The sequence below is a fragment of the Microcaecilia unicolor genome, chromosome 10 (genome assembly GCF_901765095.1).
Source record: "Microcaecilia unicolor chromosome 10, aMicUni1.1, whole genome shotgun sequence".
NCBI classification, from domain to species: Eukaryota; Metazoa; Chordata; class Amphibia; order Gymnophiona; family Siphonopidae; genus Microcaecilia; species Microcaecilia unicolor.
This window is the reverse complement of record NC_044040.1, coordinates 196,814,161-196,834,983: the sequence shown is the minus strand read 5'-3', so window position 1 is coordinate 196,834,983 and position 20,823 is coordinate 196,814,161. Positions and strand designations below refer to the sequence as shown.

Genomic DNA, 20,823 nt, shown 5'->3' with positions numbered 1-20,823 from the left:
CTTAGTTTGGGCAAAGGAGCAAAAGGTGACATTTGTGTAATAAAAAAAATAGGAAGCACACAGGAAACAGATAAAAGCATGAGTGAAGGGTGAGAGATTCCAGATCCAGAAGGCTAGTAATGAGAAAAGGGAGAGATAAAACAGAGTTTATATTCCGATATAATATGCTCAATAAGACTATAATAAAAACTCAAGAAATGACAACATCGGTGTAGAAAACATTAAAATAAACACAACTTTATTTACACTCCCCTATTGCAGAACTAGGAGAAACCAGACAGCTTTCTTTCACGTCCGCTTCTCTGTAGGTTTCCGTATTTTACAGTTTAACGTCAGCTGCCGTGCACAGGAAGCGTTGCGTGCTGACGCTTGTAGCGATGGGCGGGACTGTCACTGAGGCAAAGGTTATTTATTAAGCAGGTTTTAAGGGGCCGCAGAAAAGCCCGCAAGCTAAAGCTCCCGCAACGTCGCAACCGGAAGCGCCGCACATCTACCCTTCCTGACGGCGGGCAGCGTATGACGTCATTGCTGCTATTAATACCGCAGGCCGGAAGCACGTTGTCCTTTTCTTTTCGTTGTGGGGCAGGGATGGCGCCGGTGAGTGCGGGAGGATGTAATATGGTGTTGGCTGTTCCTGCAGTGCGTTATTTGTGGGCAGGGTTTATAAATGGCCGTCTTTAGTTGTACAGCGCTTTTGAGAGCTCCTGTGTAAGGTGCTTCTGCTGGAGTCTGTGCGACGTGTTACTCGCTCTGGCACGGCACGTTGAGTCAGTTATAAATATAGACCTAATATTCAAAACACAACTTAGGGCTCAATTTTGAAGGTTCCTTGTGTTTTTGTTCTTTAATGGGTAGGGGGGGGGGCACAGGATACGTATAACCACACTGAGGATCTCAATGAAGTCCCCACCCCCACTATGATGGAATCCCTCATTTTAAGGCAGCAAAAATCATGTCATCAAGGGCATTTGTTCAGCAGTGTAGTGTGTTTCTGTGGCTCATTTGTCTTCTTAGTATTCAAACAGCTGTTATGCGCTGTACATAGTGTCTTAAGAGCGCAAGTTATCTTTCCAGTTCATATACATATGTGACCACACTGGATTTGCATGTGATAGATCCATGTAAAATGATGTTCCTTGCTTCTGCTATTGGAAATTTTAACCTATCAAAATATTGAGGGTACACGGAACAATGGCCAAATATTTCAGGGTCAAACACAGCAGACTGCTGACCCTTATAAAAAATAGGTGAATATGCTATTGCATTTCTTCTGATAGATGCCTCAAAGTATGCCAGTGATGCAACATAGTACATTTGTTTTAAAAAAAAAGCACGCTATTTTTTAGTGCTACTAGCTATGTGCTAGTATACAGTACAGCATACAAGAGACGGCCCCTGCTTGACCGAGGTTATCTACTCTACAAATGGGCCAAATAATCAAACTTCCTAATTCTTATGGGAGTAATTTAAACATGGGTATTAAACTGTTAAAGTTACAATTTAAAAGCATACATACCATGGGAGAATCTGCGAGGAGCAGGAGGAGATAATGAGTGTGTGAATAAGGGTTTTGGTGTTGTGTTTGAAGTTATACAGAAAAATGAGAAGTGTTTAGTAGTCTGTTGGCTAAGTGCAGAGAAAGAGGGAGATGGAGTCAAAGATGACCCCAGGAGATCAGGAGGATGCAAGTGTTATCCACAGAAATAGAGAAGGGGGAAGGCGAGAGAGAAATGTTGTGGAAAACACCATATCCATCACCATTTGCATGAAAACATGAGCCATTATGTCAGAGAAGCAGGCTGAGGCTTGGGACTGGATTTCTGGTGTAGATAGATAGATAATAGGAGTCACCACTGTAAAGAAGGTATTGAAAACCATGGAGAAGATAATGGCTTAATACTCTCAAACACCAAGGGGGCAAGTATCGAGAGAAGAGGTTCCTAAGACAGATCCCTGAGGTACACCAGCTGATAGTGGGATAGCAGTGGAGGATGCATACACTAAATTCGTGGTGTGAGAGAAAAGAAAACCAGAACAGATCCCCAACATCAAGTGAGGACAGCCTGTCAAGGCGTAGGGTGGTGATCAACCATGTCAAAAGCAGTGGCTATGCAAACATGAGGTTTATTATTTATTAGGATTTATTTGCTGCCTGTTGAAGAATAAGTCAAACATAAGCAATAGACAAATACAGCAGTGGACATTATGAGGGGCATAATCGAATGGGGCCGGCCATCTATAAGGGCGGCCCCGTCAAGCGGCGTACCCGACCGTATTATCGATACAAGATGGCTGGCCATCGTTCGTTTCGATAATGCGATCGGGGCCAGCCAAATCTCAACATTTGGGCCGCCCTTAGAGATCGCCGGCGTTAGAGATGGTAATGGAAACTAATGCCGGCCATCTCAAACCCGGCCAAATCCAAGCCATTTGGTCATGGGAGGAGCCAGCATTTGTAGTGCACTGGTCCCCCTCACATGCCAGGACACCAACCGGGCACCCTGCAGTGGACTTCACATAATTGATCCCAGGTGCATAGCTCCCTTACCTTGGGTGCTGAGCCCCCCAAAACCCACAACTGTACAACACTACCATCGCCCTTAAAGGCTATCGGGGGCACCTATATGTGGGTACAGTGGGTTTTGGGTGGATTTTGGAGGGCTCCCATTTACTTCCACAAGTGTAACAGGTGGGGTGGGGGGGGCCTGGGTCCGCCTGCCTGAAGTGCACTACACCCACTAAAAACTGCTCCAGGGACCTGCATAGTGCTGTGATGGAGCTGGGTATGACATTTGAGACTGGCAAAAAAATGTTTATTAATTTTTTTTTGGGGGGGGGGGGGGGGGTTGGCGACCCTGGGGAGAGTAAGGGGAGGTGAGCCCCGATTTCCCTCTGTGTGGTCATCTGGTCAGTTCGGGCACCTTTTCGAGGCTTGGTCGTGATTAAAAAGGGACCAAGTAAAGTTGGTCAAATGCTTGTCGGGGGCCGGCCTTCTTTTTTTCCATTATCTGCCGAGGCCGGCCATCTCTTAACCATGCCCCCTGCCGACACGCCCCCTTGAACTTTGGCCGGCCCTGCGACAGAAAGCAGTTGAAGCCAGCCAAAATCGGCTTTTGATAATACCGATATGGCCGGCATTAGGAGAAGGCCAGCCATCTCCCGATTTGTGTCTGAAGATGGCCGCCCTTTTCGTTTGAAAATAAGCAGGTATATGAATAGGATGATAACCAAAGGTTTAAGGGAAAAAACTTGCATAAGTTGGTCACCATTCCTATTTCTTTTTAATGAGAAAATTACATTATTGAATGATATACAGCCAAAAACAGAAGTATCACGGCCATAGGAAACACCAAAGAAACATTAATGTTAATCCCCCCCCCCCCAAACCCCTCTCATAAATGTATCAAGCTAGCCAATGGTAACCCACCCCCACACCTCCCCGCCTAAAACCTAGTAAATCCTACCCTAGCATTAACGCGCTGAGAGTGAGTTAACAAGTGAGCTACACATACGCATTGTTAAAGAATTCAAAAGTGGATCTCAAGGATTCAAAAATGTACTATTGCCTTTTTAATTGGAAAAAAAAGTCAACCATTTTTTTTTTCTTCAATGCAAAAGTTGCCAAAGTACATAAAAATGACATAGGGAATGTAGCTGGAGCTCTAAATCCTTGATGTACTTGGGAGAGCTTTTTTGCTTACAAATTGGCATTCTTAGAGAAGCAGACATATGGAACTGCATGCAGTGTGATACTTATTAGAATTGTAAGCTATCATACTCTCATTCCCACTGTTAAGTTTGTAAATATTTCCAATATCAGCCTAATGACATCAAAATTGCAATTAATATCTTTACTATTCCATGTTGTATTGGACAAAGTTTTACTTAGTCTATTTTGAAGTGCAATGGGTAACATAAATTCAGGGGCCCTTTTACTAAGGCACCTACGCGCGTCAAATTGACACTACTGCCCGGCTACTGGCACACGGCAAAAATACACGCTTACCCGGCGGTAATCGGCAGTTGGCGCGCGTTGGACACTTACTGCCTGATTAGTGCGTGAGACCTTACCGCTAATCAATGGATGATGTTAAGGTCTCAGGCCCAAAATGGACGCGTGCTGGTTTTCATTTTGGCACAGGTCCATTTTCAGTACAATTAAAAAAAAATCCCTTTTTTCCAGGCGCGCTCAGGAAGAATGGATCAGCACGCATCCAAAACATAAACCTACACCAGCTCAGGCCCACTTTTGGGCGTGCCTTAGTAAAAAGGCCCGTTAATGAGGCAAAAACTTATTTCATTTGAATGACTTTGGCAGTATTAAATAAAAATAACTTAGTATAAAGCTTAAGGGCCCTGTTACGAAGGTGCTTTAGCACTTTTAACGTGCCTACAATTAGCGTGCGCGTGCTAACTGTAGGCTCTTATAGGGATATTTAGGCGCATACATAGTTAATGTGTGTTAAAAATGCTAACGCGGCTGTAACGTGGCTTAGTAAACAGGGCCCTAATTATGAGAAAATAACATTTTTGTTATATCCCCTGAAGAAAATAGACAGTACTGCTTACCATTTTCAAGTATTATAAAGGGCTGTAGTTGGTTTGGAACAGATTTTGATCTAACTCTTGCATATGAGCAGGAAGTTATTTGCTAACAGCATATTAACTTAAATATTGTTTTAGCAGAAAGATAAAAAATCTAAAAGAACCTGGAAATTTGTTCTTGACCTTACTCATCCTGTAGAAGATGGCATATTTGATTCTGGAAATTTTGTAAGTATTCCTTTTTTCATATTGGTATTTAGCTTTTTTTTTCTAACAGAGCTAAAGTAGTATAAACACATTTTAATGTATGCAAATGTTCTTCTTTGAATAAAAGATCTTTAGAAAATTTCTTGATTTATATAAAATCTGAACCATTTTTTCTCCAAAAGATTTCAGTGCAGCAAGGAGTAAAGGACAGGCTAAATTCCCTGACGTGCATTAGTGTGTACGAACACACATTAATGTGAGTTATTTAGCACAAGTCACATATTGTACAGTGGAACATGTTTACTAATTAATGTGTGCTAATGCAGTAGCACACCTTAATACATCTAGCCCGAAATTTGTTCAGTGGGAATTACTGCCACCACGTCCACAGGCAGCCATAAGTTACTAAACAGTACAAAATGAACAGCATTCCACTTGATTTATCAGACCCATCATAGCTGTTCATTGCAAGCATACATGCCATGAGTTTTGCATACAGTTAAATGGTGAATAACATGTAATGTTAGTAGTTGAGTACAATTAGAAAATGGTTTTTATTGTTACGATGTGTTCAGTTTGGCTAGATCCTGAGTCATGGAACAGTCTGAATCCTGGCACCATGATGGGACATCTGAATTCTGGATATTTTTTTTTTTAACTTTTTTCCACTTCCCTGCACTAAAGACATGCCCAAGGTGGTTTACAAACAGTGTACCTTAAGTAAAATGTCTGAGAACCTTAGAAGTACAACAGAAACAACCAGACCCAAAACAATATGAATATAAAAACATCTGGTCACCTGTGCAGGGACCACTAGCCCAAGGACTTACCATATAAGTAGTCCAGTCCTCTTATTCATTTAGGAGTGGCCTAGTGGTTAGGGTGGTGGACTTTGGTCCTGGGAAACTGAGGAACTGAGTTTGATTCCCATTTCAGGCACAGGCAGCTCCTTGTGACTCTGGGTAAGTCACTTAACCCTCCATTGCCCCATGTAAGTCGCATTGAGCCTGCCATGAGTGGGAAAGCGCGGGGTACAAATGTAACAAAAAAAAATTAGGAACAAATCCTGAGGAACTACAGACTGCTCAGAATACGGCAGCCGGGCTTATCTATGGAAATCTAAATTTGAAAAGCGCAAAACCCCTCCAGGAAAAACTACACTGGCTACCAATCAAGGAACGTATCGCTTTCAAGATTTGTACCTTTTTCACAGAATAATACATGGTCTAGCTCCGAGCTATATGTCTGAACTAATCGACTTACCAATTAGAAACACAATTGAATCAGCCAGAACGTACTTAACTCTTTACTTCCCAAGTTGTAAAAGCCTGAAGTATAAATCAATATATGCGTCAAGTTTCTTTTACATATGCACACAGTTCTGGAATTCTCTACCAAAGCGCCTGAAATCTACGAATAATCATCTAGAATTCCGAAAAAACCTAAAAAACTCACCTGTTCAAGAAGGCATACCCCACAGTATCTGACATTTATTTATTTAGATTTTGCTCACACCTTCAGTAGTAGCTCAAGGTGAGTTACATTCAGGTACTCTGGATATTTCTCTCCCAGGAGGGCTCACAATCTAAGTTTGTATGTGAGGCAATGGAGGGTTAAACACCGAATAATGAAATATGGCATTTTAATTAGGAAATGGGCAGTTTTCAACCCCGACGCATGATCACACCCTAACATTTTGTCTGAATCACCCCAACCTATTGACCGATACTTCTTTACTGTACTTGTCACTGTAATAGTACCCCTATACTGTGTTTGTTCACACCGGAGTCTGTAACCACCTCTCTGGAACTATGTAAGCCACTTTGAGCCTACTAATAAGTGGAAAAGGTGGGATATAAATGTAACAAAATAAATTTAATTTATGGTCTGCACAGAAGTGACAGTGCCTATCACCCCACCTATTGCCATGAAGCTAGCCATTCGAGAAGTAGAAATGCTTCCATTCTGTGGACACATTATAGAAACCCATTACTAGAACATAGATCCCTACCTGAAACATACCACTCTTGCAGATGTAGAAGATCCCTGTCTCTCAGCACCCAAAAGGCAATGATAAGCCACTTAAATGTATCCCCTCTGTTGCTTTGAGCCAGCTCTCGATCTAGAGGATTGGGAGTTGACCTGGGTGAAATGGTCCTTAAAACCATGGGTGGCTACTAAATGACCATTGGTCTTTGCCATAAAATGTAGGGGGTAGTATTAAAGATCTCAATATTTATACCTAGAAAGGCAGGAGATGGGAGATATGATAATGTACATTTACATATCTTCTTGGCATAAATGAACAGGAAGCAGTCCTCTTTCAATTGAAAGGAAGCTCCGGAATGAGAGGGTATAGGATGGAGGTGAAAGGGGACTCAGGAGTAATCTAAGGAAATATTAATGGCGGTGGGAGCATGGAACGGTGGTGGTGGAGGAGGCAAAGACTGTATCTGAATTCAAGAAAGCATGAACAAGCACAGAGGATCTCAAAGGGAGAGGAAGAGATAGTTGAGATTAGTAGATGGTGTGGATGGTTAGATTGGTGTTTATCTGCTGTCATTTTCTATGTTTTTCAGTTTTGCTTCCGTGCGTGTTCACTGATTGCTTAAGGTTGCAAACTTGTATATAGACATAGAGCTTCCAAAATATCGTGGTGAACCAGAACTTCAGGTGGCTGTTCTCCCATAAGGTCAAATGGATAGGGCTCAATGACCCTAGCATTGCCAGCAGACATGAGGCTGTGTGTTTGTCTGGTATATATTCAGTGTATCCTCTGCTCCTTAAAAATAAAAGCCTGAAATCCTGTCCCACTGGGCAGTATTTCAATAGTGTGCGTAAAAGGTACAATATTCATCCTGTGTTAAATCTTTCAAAGGAAATAACTTGCATGTAAAATGATTTTTTAATCCATCCTGTACTGTTGGGGGGTGGGGGGACATAGTTTGCTGTATGCTTTCTAAAATGTACAGTAAAATTTTGCAGGGTGGGCACTGCCAAAGAAACAGCTTCTAATGTTTTGCAAGTGGACCTTTTAGAAATTCTGTTCTGCAAAATCATATAGCACAACACTGAAGTGAATTCCCCAAAGTGAAAACTGTTCTTTTTCTATCGCTAAGTGTAATCAGCATCATGTACGCTGCAATAAAATCTTGTAAATTAGAAATGCTACTAGTGGACAAGTGAAACTTTGTTCTCACTAACATGTACATTGAAAAATACTTTAATCTCAGCTATAACATTTCATACAACTAGGGTTCTCTTCCCTAGTTGATGTCTAGGGCACCATTCCCTAGTGTTCCATTCTCTCTGTTTGCTGAAATAGGAGCAGTTTCTGAAGGAGAAGGTGAAGGTCAATGGAAAAACAGGAAACCTGGGCAGCATTGTTCGTATTGAACATTTTAAGAACAAGGTTACAGTGATGTCCGAGAAGCAGTTTTCTAAAAGGTGAATATACCCATACATTTAGCATTGGACATGCATTCACAACTTATTTATTTATTTGGATTTATTTACCGCCATTTTGAAGGAATTCACTCAAGGCAGTGTACAGCAAGAATAAGTCAAACATAAGCAATAGACAATTACAGCAGTAAAAATATTCAAACAATACAAAGTATGGCCTAGTATGCTACATTACAATGCCAACACAACAAAACATTTTGATTGACAGCATAGGGTGTAAGCAAAGATGGAACATAAAGGTAGAGTAACAGGAGTAAATAAGGGACTAGTTAAAGAGAGTTGCAAATGAGGTCAGAAAGGTGCTTGAACATTATCTTGGCTAGGGTAGGAGTGAATAAACTTATCCTGCTATAATGTGTGCAGGCGCTATCATTTACTTCTTCTGTTAAAGGCCTGGTTGAAGAGCCAAGCTTTCACTTGCTTACTGAAATAGAGATAGTCTTGTGTTAAGCAAAGCTTTTCAAGGTGTGCATGTCAGAGTGTGGGGGCTACTCTGGAGAAGGCTCGCTTGCGGGTGGGTATCACATTGTGTGATGTCCTTTGGAGAGGGTGTGGTTAGGGAAACTCCTTGGGAGGACCTTAGTGACCTTGAAGGTGTGTAGAGGAAGATCCTGTCTTCAAGTACTCTGGGCCATTTCCTTTAAGGACCTTGAAGATCAAACAGAGTTTTAAATTTGGTTCTGTATTGTACTGGTAGCCAGTGAAGTTTATGCAAAAATGGTGTGATGTGATCAAGTCATTTACAACCTATATATCATTTAGTGTGCAATTAATATCATCATAGTTCCGGGAGCAAGATGGCCACCGATGAGAACAGATGTGCTCCTCGGAGCTGTGTTTGGGATGGGAAAGAAAAGAAAGGCGACAGGATTACCCAACTGAGTCCTCTCCTGTCCCCCACCCCCACCTCCTGGTCCCATTGACCATTTTGTCATCCAGGGAGTAGTATGCAGCTTTCAGTTCTTACTTGAAGGAAAACTCTCGTGCCTTGTATTTGATCTTTTCTGGATAGTTGCTAAGGAGTGGGCTGAACAGTAGATTAGAGAGCTGCACGGGAACGGGGTTTGCGGGAATCCCGCGGAACCTGTGGGATTCCCACAGGGACGGAAGCAGTTCTGTGGGGTTCCCACGGGGACAGAAGCAGTTCTGTGGGGTTCCTATGGAAGTGTAAGCTACACCTGCACCAGCCGCTCATCTACCAAGTTCTTTGAGTGCTGTCTCCTCCTCCTCCTCTTCCTCCTTGCTTTAACAGCACAAATGTGGAAAGTCTTCCATTAGGGAGGTGGTACAGACACAAATGATGATGGGATTCAAAAAGGCGTGGGATGAACACAGAGGATCTCTAATTAGAAAATGGAAGTTATAAAAAAAAACCAAACCTTAAATGGATGCATGTGTGTGGATATGTGAAGTAATGCTTAGATGGCGACTCTGGCTGTGATTAACTAGGGCCGATACCAGGCAGACTTGTATGGTCTGTGTCTAATATATGGAAGTCTGGTTTAGGATGGGCTGGAAAGGGCTTAGACAGCAACTTCAGTGGCTGGAACATAAGGACAGTGCTGGACAGATTTTTACGATCTGTGTCCCACAAATGAGAAAACGCATAGACTGGAGTGGGCTTCAACGACAACTCCAGCAGTTGGAACATAAGGATAGGTCCAGATAGACTTCTATGGTCTATGTTCCAAAAACACACAAGAAAGACCATAATCAAGTATATAATGTCACACTCGTTGATTTAATCATGAATTGATAATGAGTGTGACTATTGGACAGACTGGATGGACCATTCAGGTCTTTATTTGCTGTCACTTACTATGTTACAATTAATCCTTTTTGCTCCCGGGCTGATGCGCAGACCTCAGCTCTGACACAGGCAAGAGCATCGGATGTCACCTGACCTACTGGCACGTGCATGTGGTGACCTCTCCACACAGTGCCAGTAAATCAGAGACAAATCTTACATGTGCACACCAGAGTGTTCCAAGTTTCAACTTCCATTCCTTCCTTGCCTACAGTGCTGTGGCTCAAATCCAGAGAGAGAATGAGGGAGCTGACTGGAATTTTCTTTTATGTACCATTAAATTCTTACAGTGATGGGTGGGGATGGGTTGGGATGGGTTAAATGTTTGCATGGATGGATGGGAATGGGTAAGATTCCGGTGGGGATGGGTAAGATTTCTGTCCCCGTGCAACTCTCTACAGCAGATTCAAGGCCCCTACAATAGACGCTCATTCATTCCTTTTTTTTTTTCTCTGCCATCCTGCAGGGCAACATTCACACTTCCCCTGAATACTTCTCTCCCTCAGCTCTCTTGAAGTGATATGGAGAAGTTGGTTCTCAGCCTCCAGCCCACTGCTCTAAGGAGGCCAGTGTTTCAGTCCGGCTTCTCCTATCGATGCTCCTTGCACAAGATTCCCAATTAGACTGTGTGCTGGGAAAGGCTAAACACAGCTCTCAAAAATATTAAACATTAATATAATTTCTCATTACCTTTGTTTTTATTTGATTCTCGTTCTCTCTTCCCTTAAAGTTGGCTACTCTGCATTGTTCTATAACTATATTTACATTGTGTCATGAATTTTACTCATTTCTTTCCCTTTTGTATGAAATTTAAATTGATTTTGAAAATTAAAAAAAGAAGAAACATTAAATTTGGCACTTGCGCTCTAAAGCTGTGTTAATCGTTTAGCATATGGCGGTGTCCATCCACTCTCCACCGCTAGTGCTCGCACCTCCCCAAGATTACTGCGGGGATGCCTTACTGCAGCTTTGTAAGAGGTCCCTTTATTTGCTAATATTGCTGCTTCAAACGGATCTCCTGTGTTTCTATACTTTGCAGAGAAATAACAGTTAAAATTAGAAGAAAACACCTTTTTTTTTTTTTTATTAGGCTGACTAAATACATTTCTTGAGTAGTTGCTCTTTAGCCTTTCCCAGCACAGTCTAATTGGAAGTCTTGTGCATTCCATGCTTGAATTACAGTAGTCTATGCATGTTGTAAGTATATGTGAAATGAATGCATCGACTTATGGATGTAATAGATTCACTTCTTTATTCCAAAACGTGCGTAGAAATGAAAACTACGAGGATAGATGCGGAAAGTTTAGGCATAACTAGAGACCCAAGAAATAGCAATAAGAAGCTGCATTGTTCAAAATATTGCTTATTTAAAGTGACAGTTGAAAACCTAGTCTTTGTTGTTGATTTGCTGCACATTGCTCAGGAAGAACTGAAATAGGCACTAATCTGTTTTATAATTTTCTAGTTTTCATTCTGTTTCCTAGGTACCTTAAATACCTCACAAAGAAATACCTCAAGAAGAATAATCTTCGCGATTGGCTGCGTGTGGTGGCAGCTGACAAGGAGACTTACGAGCTGCGTTACTTCCAGATCAGCCAAGATGAAGAGTCGGAGTCTGAGGAGTAAATGGAAATGTGATCTTGCAAAATGTATAAATCATTTTGTCTTGAACACTCAGTACCTATAACATGCAATAAAGATCTTGTACCCTTGTCAAAGTATCATCTTTTCCTCTTTGGATGATAATTTAAAAAACTAGTAATAAAGGCCCGTTTCTGACACAAATGAAACGGGCGCTAGCAAGGTTTTCCTCGGAGTGTGTATGTGTGAGAGATGGAGTGTGTGTGTCAGAGAATGAGAGAGAGATAGGGTGTGTGAGAGACAGAGTGTGTGAGAGACAGAGTGTCTGTGTGAGTGTGATGGAGAGTGTCAGAGTGTATGTGAGAGACGGTGGGTGAGTGTGTGCCCCCACCTCCCTCTCCCCTGCCCCCCCCCCCCCCCCCTCCAGCCACAAATGTCCAGCGACCTTCGCCACCTGCAGCTGCCACTGGTAACGCTGTCTGGCCGCTGCTGCTTCTGTTGAGCAGCAGCGGCCGCTACAAAAAGAAAAAAAGCAATAAATATTTTTAAACCTGAAACGTGGCATCATAGACAGCCTTCTCCTCCTGTCGCCTCTCACGTCGCTGCGCTCCTCTGGGGTCTTACTCTAGGGGCAGTGACGTGGAGGCGAGAGGAGGAGCAGCTGCAGAGCTGACAGCCAATGCCTGATGGCTATCTATGATGGCGCGTTACAGGTTTAAAAACATTTATGGCTTTTTTTTCTTTTTGTAGCGGCCACTGCTGCTCAACAGGAGACGCAGCAGCGGCCGGACAGCGTTACCAGCGGCTGGCGAGGGGGTTGATGTGCCGGGGGGGGCTTGGGTGATGCACAGAGGGGGTGTTTTAGCGGTGCACTCACAGCTGATTCCCAGGCAGGGGGAGGAGTAGGGAAACGCAGTGCGTTTCCCTACTCCCCCTGCCTGGGAATCAGCTGTGAGTGACGTCAGCCTGGCTACGGATCGAAGCTCAGCAACTCCAGGAGCCAAGGACACAGGCAGCTACTTTAGAACGTTGTAGGTGAGAATTATTATATAGGATAAGTATGATTCTGGTTTATACAGAAGATTCAATTCAAGAACCTAGGAACATGGCTTGTGATGTGAATATACAATAAGCAAGCAGTACAAAGTTATTTGAAGATGTTAAGCAACCTTAACATGTATTATTTATTTGTAGCATTTGTATCCCACATTTTCCCACCTATTTGCAGGCGCAGTGTGGCATACATTGTTCCGTAATGGCGATCGCCAATTCCGGAATGAGAAATACATAATTATAATGCAGGTGACAGAGTGGATTAGGCAATCAAATCAAGAGGATTCATTGTCGTAATGAGAAATAAGGTATTCCGTTAAAGTTCAATCGTGATAGGTTAACTTAAGCAGTCCAGAATAGAGAGTTCGTTTTTGTACAGTTCTGGTATGAGTTTTGTTGTCTGGTATTTAGGATGGATCATTGTGGTATGCCTTATTGAACAGGTTGGACATGGAAACTTGTTGGTGTCATTAAATCATAAATGACTGATAATACTGAAGGTTTTTTTTTTTTTTTAATTAAGAAATCTGGATTTTGCTCCTTTAGACCAGAGCATCAAACATTATGTACTGTGTTAACTGCTGGGCAACATTTGTTGTTTCACTTTTAATGATAACAGCTGAACACAGGCCATAACACTTTCTTGTGTCTAGGAGTAGGCCAAAAATTTAGGAGCCACCAACTCCATAGCTCTTGCAACCACTTTGTCATTCCCATGTGGGATTTGCAGAGGATCCTTTAGGACCTGATTTACTAAGATTATTTCCCCATTCTGTGCAATTGTGGAAGGGAAGGGGGGCTTAGTGAATTACTTTACCTGTGGTCCAAGTTTCTACCGTTGTCTCTCAACCTCCTAGTGGTTAGGGTGGTGGACTTTGGTCCTGGGGAACTGAGTTCAATTCCCACTTCAGGCACAGGCAGCTCCTTGTAACTCTGGGCAAGTCACTTAACCCTCCATTGCCCCATGTAAGCTGCATTGAGCCTGCCGTGAGTGGGAAAGTGCGGGGTACAAATGTAACAAAAATAAAATAGATACTATTGGAGATTCTACATGGGATGTTGCTACTATTGGAGATTCTACATGGAATGTTGCTATTCCACTAGCAACATTCCATGTAGAAGGCTGCGCAGGTTTCTGTGAGTCTGACGTGCAGGACGTCAGACTCACAGAAGCAGAAGCCTGCGCGGCCACATTGGTGATCTGCAAGGGCCAGGCACAGGCAGCTCCTTGTGACTCTGGGCAAGTCACTTAACCCTCCATTGCCCCATGTAAGCCGCATTGAGCCTGCCATGAGTGGGGAAAGGGTGGGGTACAAATGTAACAAAAAAAAAAAAACCTCCTAACCTTGTCCGCGCTAGTCTCAAACTTCCATCCCCCAACCCCAAGGTTTACCTGTTCATCATATTGTAGCTGAACTGGGTTGCCAGTACTGGCTGCCTTTTTTGTTAAAAGTGACCATTTCTCGGAAAAGGCGACTAAAGTCACCAGAAACAGAAAATGAGGTTTTTATGAATTCTGTTCGAGTAAACAATTTGTAATAAAACAGTTCAAACATAATCCTTGTATGTGACAAAAATAAAGTTACAGAAGTAGAAGCTTGTAACTTTTTCAGACTGCTTGGACACATGACATGAAAAATCGGCCATTCTCAACATTTTGGATCCATTACTTTTGACATCTTTTCCCCAGAGACTGTAACAAATTTATGTTACTTTGATATTGTTGCAGTGCAATGTTTACTTCACACATACTGGGTGTCTCCCCCCCTCCTCTCCCCCCCCCCCCCAAATGTTAAACTGAGAAAAAGGTAGGCAGGTAAATACTATATGGCCTGTCCAGTTGCCCATCCATGCCACCTATTCTCCCTATCATTCCCTTAGAGATCCTATATACTTGTCCCAAGCTCTCTTGAATTTAGATACTGTTTTCGTGTCCACCACTTCCACTGGGAGGCCATGAATTCACCACCCTTTCTGTGAAGAAGTATTTCCTCAGGTTACTTTTTAGTCTATCCCCTTTCACCTTCATCCTATGCCTCCTCATTCCAGAGTTTCCTTTCACTTGAACTAGACTCATATAAGCACCACCACGCTGGGAAAAGACCAAAGGTCCATCAAGCTCAGCACTCTGTCTCCGAAGTGGCCAATCCAGGCCCCAAGAACCTGGCAAAAAAACAAAATTTAATAACGATCAATGGACTTTTCCTTCAGGAATCTATCCAGACCCCCTTTAAACTCAGCAGGGCCAGCTGCCATCACTACCTTCTCCGGTGCTGAGTAAAGGAAAACTTTCTCCAATTCGTTTTAAACCTACCACATTCTAATTTCATCTTGTGTCCCCTGGTTCTATTATTGTTAGAAAGTGTAAACAAACGCTTCACATCAGTCCGCTGTACCCCGCTCATTATTTTGTACACCTCTATCATATCACCCCTCAGCCGCCTTTTCTCCAGGCTAAAGAGTCCTAGCCGTCTTAACCTCTCCTCATAGGGTAGTCGTCCCATCCTGTGCATTTAGGCCACATAAGTATTTAAATGTCTCTGTCATGTCTCCCATCGCCTGCCTTTCTTCCAAAGTGTATACACTGTATTGAGAGGGGAGGGAGAAGACCTTCATACTGCTCGGTACTTCTGGGTACTCCCCATATGACGTCAAAAACATTTGTGCAAACACTTCTATAAGACACTATCTTCTCTTCATTCCTTATAGAAAAGCAAAAAAAAAAATACTTTTAACAGAATCCCAATGTCATTTTTGCATAAGTTTTGGAGGTTTTTGGCCAATGATTAGTCTTTAGTCTGTTGGTAACAATGAAGAAGAAGAATTGGTAAAAACCACAAGACTGCTGAGGTCTTTTCCTCCGTTTTGGACTTTACAGTATTTAGTGCTGAAATCAATTGTTCACAATTTGATATTGGGATACTGTGCCATACTAAGGACCTGTCAAAAGTGGCCATGTTTGTTTTATTGATATACTGCTTTCCTTCAACAGATCAAAGTGGTTTACAATCCAAATGCAAAAATAAAATGAATAAAGTACAACACAACAAACGAAACTCCATTGTTAATAGGAAAGCCTATCCCAGTCATTCAAGGACATACGATCAATCCACTTATGATATATACTAGCCGTTGAGCCCGTGAAAACGGACTACTTTTGGAATGGGGGGGGAGGGTTCCGAGCCCCCCCCCCCCCCCGGAGTCGCTGCCGCCGCCCCTCCACCCAGCCCGAGCAGCACTGTAAACTTACATCAGCACGCAGCAGCAGGCACATCAGCAAAGCTGCCGTCGGGCTTCCTTCTCTGCCTGTGTCCTGCCCTTGTGTGACGTAACGTCAGCGAGGGCGGGACAAAGGCAGAGAAGGAAGGCCGACGGCAGCTTTGCTGATGTGCCTGCTGCTGCGTGCTGATGTAAGTTCACAGTGCTTGGGCCAGATGGAGGGGCTGCAGCGACTCCGGGGGGGAGGGGGAGCGGTTCCGACGTCTGCAGCATGCCAGTAGAGACTTCCCTCTCTGTCCGGCCCCCATTATCACGTATTGAAGTGGGGGCGGGGCAGAGAGGGAAGTCTCTACTGCGCATTTGCGAGTGAGTACGGTCACTCGCCGTTTATATGTTTGACTAGCCGTTGAGCCCATAAAAACGGGCTGGTATTGGGGTTTTCCTTCCTTCCCCCTTCCTCCCCGCGAGGTCGCCACCGCTACCGTTCCCCCCCCCCCGGAGTCGCCACCATCCCTCCACCCGGCCCGGGCCCTCTCTCTCTCTCTCCGCTACTAAACTTACACATCCATTCGCCAGAACGCAGCACGCACATCAGCTGAGCTGCGGTCGGCCCTTTCTTCTCTGCCTGTGTCCCGCCCTCCTGTGACGTAACGTCAGCGAGGGCGGGACACAGGCAGGGAAGGAAGGCCGACGGCAGCTCAGCTGATGTGCGTGCTGCGTTCCGGCGAATGGATGTGTAAGTTTAGTAGCGGAGAGAGGGCCCGGGCCGGGTGTGTGTGTGTGTGTGGGGGGGGGGGTAACGGTAGCGGCGACCTCGGGTGGGCGGGGGAGCGGTATCAACCTCGGCGTCGCAGTTTCCCTCTCTGTCCCGCCCTCATCACGTATTGATGCGGGGGTGGGACAGAGAGGGAAGTCTCTACTGCGCATTTTCGAGTGAGTACGGTCACTCGCCGTTTATATGTTTGATTGTGAATTGCAGCAACAGCTAAGTAAATGGTATTTTCCCATAAAAGCCTGAATACAAAAATAAGTTTTCAGAACTACCTTAAATATTTTAAAATCTGCCTCCTCCTGTAGTGACTTTGGTAAATTATTTTATAAGTATGCGGCTAGCCAATAAAAGTGCTCTTATTCCATAAACCTGATACCCTGCTACAATGTGGTATGATCATTGTATGGTACTGTGTGGATACTACTACTACTACTACTTAACATTTCTAGAGCGCTACAAGGGTTACACAGCGCTGTACAAATTAACGAATAAGGACGGTCCCTGCTCAGAAGAGCTTACAATCTAAAGGACGAAATGTCAAGTTGGGGTAGATGAGATTTCCTGAGAAGAGATGTAGTGATTAGGTGCCGAAGGCGACATTGAAGAGGTGGGCTTTGAGCAATGATTTGAAGATGGGTAGGGAGGGGGCCCGGCGTATGGGCTCAGGGAGTTTGTTCCAAGCATGGGGTGAGGCGAGGCAGAAAGGGCGAAGCCTACAGTTGGCGGTGGTGGAGAAGGGTACTGCAAACCATTATTCCCTTTAGTTCTTTTTGCATTGTGCATACATGGAATAAGAATGTAAAGGTTCATTACATAGAAGCATAGGTCCATTTCGTAAGATACGTTGGGGCTGCAAGAGTAGACACAGATTAGTGGCTAGTTGGTGAATATCCTGGAGGAAGAGATAATGGGTGGGCCATTTGGCCTTTATCTGCCATCATGTTTCTAGTATTCTTTTATTTTAAAGTATGTGTTAATGCCAATTACATTTTCTGAGCATGGCAGTTAAGCTGCAGTTGAGAATTATATTATTGGCAAAGAGGAATCTTGTTTTAGGTTTCTCTTTTGCAGTGCTAGATTTCACCTCTAGTGGGCTGTATTTCTTCATTAATAGACATAGAGTGCAAAACATTTTTGTTAGATACATTTAATGAAAGTAACTGGTGGTACACAATTCAGATCAGATTTTTTTTTTCTACATGCTTAAAGGTCCATGCCATGGAGAACAAGGAATTTTGGATCAATGGGACATTGGTATGAGCTGAAACACTGTTGACACTCAATTAGGGTACAAATGTACTTTGATTTAAATATTAGCCTGCTAGAATGAGTTTTGCCCGTTTCGAGTCTATTGAATCGAACAAGAGTCTATTCTGTTTAACAAGTTGATTGTCAATAAGAAGGACCATTTCAGGGAATGGGACTTGATGCGCCACATTTCTGTGGGTTTTGCAAATACATTCAAAGTGGTAGGAATCAAACCCAGTTCCCCAGGATCAAAGTCCACTCCATGCCACGATTAGCACCGGACCTGCACACATGTTAATGTGTGTAGCATGCACAAAACCAACGCACACGCTAATCTGTGCACTGAAAATTAGCACAAATTCTATTTAAATGCATTGAAATGATTCAATCAGGGTGATTATTTATTCAGTGACATGCTTAGAAGACAGCGCAGAAAGTAACATTCTCTTTAATGCTGAAAACACACCATCAGGTCAGGAATGGCATTTGGGTTTAGAGGAGAGGATTTTTTTCTGCATTTTTTTACATTAAATTGCTGGCTTTTGGCTTCTTTTGAAAAAAGCCCATGCAGCCTGGAGTGCTGATAGTGAAAAAAAAAAAAACATGTCTGTGAGTCCGAGCAAAGCCGGAGGTGAAGACAGGGATCGGTGCCAGTTTTCCTGCACTTTGATGTGAGCCTCTTAAGGGATTTAGGGGGGGATGCACAAAAGTCCTCGTTTGAGCCCTTCTGTACCGAATTGCATAGCGAATCGGTAGGGAACGGCTATGCACGAAGGAAAGGGAGTGCAAATGAGCTGCTCATTGCAGCTCACTTGCATTCTCTAACCCTTCGTAAAACCGTCGTATAATTGGCCAGTAGAGCATGCACAGAGCAGCCAAGCGTTATGCTGGCTGCTCTGCGCATGCCAAGGACGTCAGAAAACAAACAAACACGTCCTTTATGGACGGCCTTGCCCCCCCCCCCCCCCACTTGAGGTCCTTTGTTGACGACCTTGCCCCCCCCCCAGGCCCGAGGTCACCGCTGCTCCCCGCTCCCCCCTGCATTGAAATCATAACTTTAGGCAGCCCCGGCCCCCTCTCTTTCTCCTCCCTTCCTTGAAATGACAGCCCCCGCCGCCGCTCCCCCCCCCCCTCCGTCTGATACTGGGCTCTCACAGCGCTTCTCACCTCTGTGTGAAGGCGCTGCACCGGCAAGAACAGCTGATCACCTCTTCGGACTTCCCTCCTTTCCTCCTGGGCCCGCCCTCGTCTGACGTAAGTAACTACGTTAGCTTTCCCGGAGTTTTCCAGCGTTAGGGCAAGCAGAAAACCTTAGTGCATCTCATTTCAATAAGGTTTCAACACAATTTGCTCATCTGCATTCCGTTTTCGTTCGCTGCTACCGTCGACGGAAATTGGGCTTTAGTGCAGACCAGGTTAATCTACTTGTTCGTTGAAGGCTCGTTTAGTTTAGTGCATCTTGCCCTTAAACTGCAAAAATTTGGGGGAGGGGGCTTACATTTCATGTTTCGGAAAAAGGGTGCCGATGTACTCTTGCACTTCCTGTTTTGCCTGGCACATGCACATAGGAGTTTCATGGTTCTTGTGTGCATGCATCAGTCATGTTTCTCCCCTTTGCTTTCACTTTACTAGTGCATAAAATTTGCATGCCATTTGCTTTAGGCATTGGGGGGCTTGTTTTCAGCACTGTTCTTGCGCTCTGGGATGTACGCTCTTGCTTCTAGTGTCAGGGTTTTGAGCATCGGGCCCTTTGTCTTTAATCTGTCCAAGAATATCACATGATTTATAGTATTAAAAAGCCTTAGCTAGAAAGAAGACCACAACGCTTGTAAACAGTTTGTCTTCAACAAGGTCATTTACTTGTTTTATCAGTCCTATCCATGCAACAAAAAATTGGAAAGGTATCAGAAGATAGTTTTTGTTATGACCATTGGCAGTTGTTTACGCACAATTTATTTTTGGCCAGTGTGGCTGTTACGTCACTGTTTAGACTGAGGTTAATCAAAAATTGTAGAGCGGCAGTTAACTACTACTACTATTAAACATTTCTATAGCGCTACTAGACTTACGCAGCGCTGTACAAATGAACATGAAAAGACAGTCCATGCTCAACAGAGCTTACAATCTAAATTGGACAGACGAACAGACAGCTAGGGGTGGGGAAATTGCAGTGGTAGGGGTGATAAGTGAGGGTGTTGAGTAAGAGTGTCATGGTTAGGAGTCGAAAGCAGTAGCAAAGAGGTGGGCTTTAAGCCTAGACTTGAAGACAGCCAGAGACTGAGCCTGACGTACTGGCTCAGGGAGTCTATTCCAGGCATAGGGAGCAGCGAGATAGAAGGAACGGAGCCGGGAGTTAGCAGTGGGGGAGAAGGGGGACGACAGGAGACATTTACCCAGCAAACGGAGTTCACGGGGAGGAGTGTAGGGAGAGATGAGAGCGGAAAGGTACTGAGGCAGTTGACATTAATAACATCTTATTATGATGCATTGGCTCCCATTTAAGGAACGCATCACGTTCAAAATATGCTCCCTAGTCCACAAAATCATTCACGGAGAAGCACCAGCCTACATGTCAGACCTGATAGACCTACCACCCAGGAATGCCAAAAGATCATCCCGCACATTCCTCAATCTACACTTCCCTAACTGCAAAGGTCTAAAATACAAACTAATGCACGCGTCAAACTTTACCTAAGTGAGCACACAGTTAAGGAATGCACTACCGCGCAACTTAAAAACGATTGATGAACTAATGATCTTCTGCAAACTATTGAAGACCTATCTCTTTAATAAGGCATACCGCAAAGATCAACCAATGTGAACATACACAACTCCTCCACATATATTCAGCATTGTCTTATAATATCTGACTGTTATACTACTTTCATGTTTCTTCTTTATCTTTTTACCAATGATCTTTCTGTAA

At 43.7% G+C, this 20,823-nt stretch overlaps 1 protein-coding gene across 2 annotated transcripts; it reads left to right on the top strand.

The window, feature by feature from the left end:
• The first annotated feature begins 489 nt into the window (after positions 1 to 489).
• Positions 490 to 11,745, top strand: RPL22L1 (ribosomal protein L22 like 1). Of its 2 annotated transcripts, none has more exons than XM_030216858.1 (4): positions 490 to 597; positions 4,684 to 4,773; positions 8,078 to 8,199; positions 11,509 to 11,745. In XM_030216858.1, exons 1-4 carry the CDS (start codon positions 517 to 519, stop codon positions 11,648 to 11,650), a joined length of 435 nt encoding a protein of 144 aa, XP_030072718.1. In that variant the 5' UTR covers positions 490 to 516; the 3' UTR covers positions 11,651 to 11,745. The 2 variants fall into 2 exon arrangements, with proteins under 2 accessions (XP_030072718.1, XP_030072719.1); XM_030216859.1 differs by having other exon boundaries at positions 495 to 597; positions 4,687 to 4,773.
• Positions 11,746 to 20,823: the final 9,078 nt, after the last annotated feature.

Excerpts from the sequence above, each read along its gene's own strand:
- RPL22L1 (XM_030216858.1), top strand. The coding sequence starts at position 517 with ATGACGTCATTGCTGCTATTAATACCGCAGGCCGGAAGCACGTTGTCC. Across the intron at positions 4,774-8,077 it reads TATTTGATTCTGGAAATTTT|GAGCAGTTTCTGAAGGAGAA; the intron begins GTAAGTATTCCT and ends TTGCTGAAATAG. Across the intron at positions 8,200-11,508 it reads GAGAAGCAGTTTTCTAAAAG|GTACCTTAAATACCTCACAA; the intron begins GTGAATATACCC and ends TCTGTTTCCTAG.